This window comes from Acanthisitta chloris, unplaced genomic scaffold (genome assembly GCF_000695815.1).
Source record: "Acanthisitta chloris isolate BGI_N310 unplaced genomic scaffold, ASM69581v1 Scaffold42911, whole genome shotgun sequence".
Classification (NCBI taxonomy): Eukaryota; Metazoa; Chordata; class Aves; order Passeriformes; family Acanthisittidae; genus Acanthisitta; species Acanthisitta chloris.
In genome coordinates, this window is record NW_008656142.1 from 1 (window position 1) to 5,551 (window position 5,551).

At 39.2% G+C, this 5,551-nt stretch overlaps 1 protein-coding gene across 1 annotated transcript; it reads left to right on the forward strand.

The window, feature by feature from the left end:
• Window positions 1-1,074: 1,074 nt before the first annotated feature.
• On the forward strand, window positions 1,075-5,302 carry HAUS3 (HAUS augmin-like complex, subunit 3; the record flags this gene model as incomplete). Its single annotated transcript, XM_009084179.1, has 3 exons — window positions 1,075-1,989; window positions 3,036-3,472; window positions 5,077-5,302. Coding segments are annotated over exons 1-3 (1,578 nt in total), but the record flags the coding sequence as incomplete, so codon positions are not given.
• Between the last annotated feature and the right edge of the window lie 249 nt (window positions 5,303-5,551).

Sequence of the window (5,551 nt, forward strand, 5' to 3'; positions counted from 1 at the left end):
GCCGGCTGCGCGCTGGGGTGTCCCGGTGCGGTTATGTTCTGGGAGCAGAACATTGAGTAACACCGAACTGAAAGAAACCGCCCCAGGATATTACCGCGGCAGCGCAAGACGAGGCCTCCTGACTTTGCTGCTGATTTATCTTGTCCTGTTGCTCCCGCTCTGTCATCCCAAACCTGATGGGAAACAGCAAAGCAGCAAACTCCTGTTTCCTGTAACTTTTAAGCTGTGACTGTTTTCACAGGTTTATTTCAAACTTAAACCTCAAGGCCAGGCTGGATAAAGCCTTGAGCAACCTACTGTGGTGGGAGGTGTCCCTGCCCATGGTAGGATCTTGGGATTAGATAATCTGTAAGGTCCATTCCAACCCCTAAAATTTTATGATTTACACTGACCTTAATTTTAATTTTTCATATATACCTAGAGTATTATGTTGAGATACTTGCATGTTAAAGTATTTCTTATTCCATTTTCAGAGCAAAACTTAAAATGAAGGCTTAGAAGACAAGTTTCTACTTGCTGCTGAGGTAAAAAAAAACCCCTTTATAACCAAGATCTTGAAGTGCAGTGTAACATCACAGTAGTTCTGTTTTCAGAACAGACTGAAAGCCTCACTCACTTTGGAAGAGTTGAAATGATTGTGGGTGTTATTTTTAAATTAATGTGAGGAAACCTGTGAAGTAAATCACTTCTGCAGGCCAGTGCCTTGCTCAATATTTGCACTTGTTTCTTTAAGGTTAATGGTATTGTCCTATTTTAATAATCAATTCATGTGAATTACAGAAAAATGTATGTGCTTGCAAAGATCATAGATATAATTGATGTAAAAATGTGTCATGATTTGATTAACAAAATACATTAAGATATCCCTGCAGTAAAAATTGGTTTCTAGCCACTCTAACAAAAACAGCATTCAGTTTTTTGGTGTGATCTGACACTTCCTTTTTCCTGTGCAGACTCTTTTTACTAAAATACTGAATATTCACTTAAAATGCCAAACAAATTGCAGCTGGAATAATAGCCCAGATTTTTTTTTATGTCTTTGGATCCCTTCTGCTTACAAAAAGTATTTTAATCATGAGCTGTGGAAATGATTTTGTGGAAACTCTGAAGAAAATTGGATATCCAAAAGCTGATGAGCTTAATGGAGAAGATTTTGACTGGATGTTTGAGTCTTCGGAAGACAAACAGTTTCTGGAGTGGTTTTGTGGAAACATAACTGAGCAGCATGTGGTATCTGAAAAAGAACTGCAAGATTTTGATGATCTCCTGGAGCATGGTAAACCCATTTTGGAAGGGAATGCACTGTATGAAGTCCTTAAAAACCTGAAGCCTGTGGATTCTAAGAGTAGTAGCCAAGAAGAGGAGGAGGAGGAACTGAAGAAATTAGAGGATGAGCTTCAAACTCTTGAGCAATTAAAAAAACTTCAGATTCATCGGCATAACAAGCTTCAACTGCTGGTTACTGTCAACAGCAACTTGCTACAGACACTACAAAGCAAAGATGAGGAAGCACACAAATATTTGAAGGAAGGACTGGAAGTGTTCACTGCAGGAAATAACAAACTTTGCCGTGAACTGCAGTCTCTTATAGATGGAGTGAAGAAATTTGCCTCTTTCTTCGCTGCTTCAGATGCAGAACAAGGGTCAGATCGACATCCATTGTTTTTTTGCCAGCTTCCTTTGGACAAGTATTTGTCTCTGGAAGATCAAAGCACTGCAGCACTTGCCTCACACATGAAAAGTCATTTTTCTCAAGGTATGTCTGACTGGGCTGGAAATTCACACAAAGAAAGCTTTCAGCTCGAAGATATAGGCAAGCAAGTCACAGGTGATGAGACTAAAGAAGTTTGGGAAGTGAGTTCAGAGGTTGCCAGGCTCCAGTCAGCTTATATTTGCGCTCAGCATCAGCTCATTCAGATGCAAGCTGAGGAGGAGAGTCTGAAATCAGCTATCAAGTGTGCGCAGAGCATGCTGCAGTCCTCAAACAAGGTAAGCCACAGAAGGTGAGAGAAGGGAGTGGAGGTTTAACCAGACAGGCATGTTCTACTGCATCTAGTGGGAAGAGTTGCTGAGGTATCATTATTTCATTATTTTTATGTAGTGAAATTGCACTTTTATGAAGTTTTAGTCTTGCTCACAAAACTCCTCTTGTGAAACAGCTTCAGTTTCGATAGCTAGAAATTCTTCAGACAGAGGACCTTTACCTCTGCTTTCCAGAGTTACTACCTTCAAAAAGCCTAGAACTTAGCAGTGCCTTTCTAGTTTAGTTTAATTTGGAATTTTCAAGTTAGGACTGGCTCTCTGTTGTATGTACAGCAAAAAAAATCTTAACTTTGGTTGAAATTTTGTGGTATTGAGGAGCCAACATGGTAAATATTCCTGTTTCTATTGTGTGGCGTGAGCTTAAAGAGCTTCAGTTCACTGATTCTTTTGAAACTCCAGTCAGTGTCTGTACCAAATAAATCTGGTAGTTCAAGCCCCAGAAATCTCTCAACAAGTGAGTGACAGGCTGATATGGCTACAAGAACTTGTGAAGAAATCATTATGAAAGGAAAGGTATTCACTCATGCCAGTCATGGAACGACTTGAGGCATCATGTCAGTTTGTGTTTTCATTTATGGATGACTAGTATATAGGACTTGATTGATTAGAGTAGTTTGAAAGAGGTTGATTCTGCTAGTAGTGTTGGTCATCCAGCTGAATATAAAAAACGGTGTTTGAACATGGGATTTCAGTCAGACATGCTTCGAATCTGGGAGCTGGATAAAGTGCAGCTCTTCTATTTTTAACACAGTAAACTCTTTCCTGACCCTGCAATAGAATGAAATTACATTTTACTGAAATCTCTTTATTTGAGATCTACTTTGTACATCTGCATTTGCCTTATATTGTAAAGTTCTGTAAAACTACTTGTGAAGTTTCATTTCATTGTAGGTAAATGTAACATAAGTACCTGAATGTGTGGACTGAAGAAATGTTTGGGAAGTGGCTTGGAGGGAACCGTGAAGAAATGACAAATATTTTGTTATATGCAGGATATTGGACGACAAGAAAACCTCCAGGCCAAAATACATAGTTTAAATGATGAAATTGCAACAATTAAACAAGATATAGCTCGGATAAACAATGAAGAGCTGCTTCCCCTTCTGAGAGAGAAGGCACAACTTCTAACCCTGCCAGTGCTGAAAGCACACTTGGATCATCAGATTGCTCAGCAGGACTCCTATGCTTCAAGACAAGAAGAAATATGTAGACACTTGATAAGGCAGAAAGCTTCGTTTGAACTTATCGAGCTGGGCTGTGAAATGGAGAGGAAGAAACACCAGGACATCAGCTGTCAGCTTGAGAATTTGGTGGGATCTCTGAAGCAGAGCACTGATCAGTTGCAGCAGAGACTACAGCTGATAACTGAACGAATTCAACGTGCAAAGCCAAGGAACACTATTAGTTCAGAGGATGGTATGTGTTACAGGTAAGTGTTATGGTCATTATTGAGCTTCAGCTTGGTTTGAAATAATGTTGGGGAAGTGAAGGCTTAGGCAAACTGCCTGTCCCATTGCTGAGTTCTTAGTTACTTGAGGTAACTAATTAGTATTTTTAATTCCTAAGAGTGATGAAACTTGTCTCTTCTTATCCTTTGAAATTTTTTTCAGCTTTGCCTGAGGAAAAACTGTTCAATTATCAGTCTTTTTAATATTGCTGAGGCATTCCTAAGCATTATCTAGAACATAATGAATGTTTAAAGTCAAACCTGTCTCATACAGTGCCCGAATCTAGGACCTCATGAAAAGTTATTCTAGGAGTATAGGTGTTAATAACGGTGATTTTCCAGGCCGTATTTGTGGCCTCATCAGCTGAGCTGGCAAACCCCCATGTGGTAGGAGAGGGGAACAACTCCTTCAGTATGTGAAACTCGTTTAGCTCGTTTTCACTGCTTGATCTGCAGTCTGGTTTGAGTGTCTGTCACCCGTGTAGGAGTTTGGCTTTACACCATCTCAGTAATTAAGCCTCCTTGTAGCTCAGGTGATGCGTTTATGGCTGTGCTGCTGCTCCTTCAAGACTAAACTTTTGATGAGGTGTACTGTATAATTATAGGTGTGTTACTATCAGAGTTTTCCTCCTTTCTTAGAATGGTGCTTTAAGTGGGTTTTTACTAACTGCTGAGTGACAGCAGAGTATGGTTTGGCACAGTGAATAAGTGCAAGAATTAGGCAGCATAATTTTGTTGCCATTTTGTGCTTGCTTTGGCAACTTGCAAACACTTTTGTTCAGGTTTTTTATAAAGTCTCCAAATCACTGAATGTTGTCTAGCTGCTTTTTCCCTTTTTTTTTTTTCCTTTTTAAAAGGGAAGTTGAAAGAGTTAAAAACCTTAAAGGGTTTGTAAGCAGAAGACACTTGAAAGAAACTGCTACTTTTGAAATGCAGCTCCTGCTCTCATTAAAGCCAATCTGATTTTATATTAGGGCTCAGCTCCTGAGGATTTTATTCTGCAGAGCTGGTAGTAACACTTGAGTGAAGTTACCTGTAATCATATTAGCTTGTTCCTGGTGCAGTGCAAGGACACAGTTTGGTATAGTGTGTGCCACTGTCCTTTGCATGACTTGTAACTCATCGGAGAATTCCTTAGCATTCTCTTTGTGGATAGAAAACAGGAAATACTCCAGTAAGCTTGAAAATGTTACAAAGATTGCTCTTATTTTTCCTTGGCCGTTGGAGTCTGCTGTTTTTCAGCACTTAGAAAAAACTGTATCTCATTTTGCATTCCTTGAAGTGTCAGGAAGTAGTTGGCAGAAGCACATTGTCAGCTTTTATTTGCATTCATTATGTACTTACTGACTGTTACTTTGATATTTCTTTGCTGTTAATTCAAATAGTTTGGATTTCTCTTAATTACTTGCTATATATATAGATAGAATCGTGAAATCAGTGGGAAATACAGCAGTGTAACAAAAGTGCCCTGAGCACTATTGTCCTTTGCAAGTCATCTGGCTTCTCAACATGAACATCTCTTGACTAATGATGGCAGAGTACATAGGAAACTTAGAAATGTATGTGTCTAACTTCACTTGTTACAGGCTCTATCAGCTCCTGGAAGGAGGATGTACAAAACAGTTGTTTAAAACCTACAAAGACCTGGAGCAGATGGCTCAGAAGTTAAAGCAGAACTGTGATGCACTAGAAGATAAGCGAGCAGCATCTTCTCAAGAGCAGTCTCTCCTTTTGTCCAAGCTACAAAGTGATGTAGATACCCTTCATGATGCTCTGTACTGTGGAGGAAATCAGCTACAACTCCGGAGTCAGGTAAGCCCCTAATGAGTTATTAAAATTATTACATTAATGTGTGTCATGTTCCTTTACTGATAAAAATGTAATGTGAAGGCTGTAGACACACAAACTGTCCCCACATGTCAGCAACAGATTTATGGTTGATGATTTATGATGATGGACACAGGACTTAAATTGTCCTTGGCAATATAAGTATTTTTAAAATGCTGACAGGTAATAATTATATGTTTCTGAGCAAATCGTAGAATCAACCTGGTTGGAAAA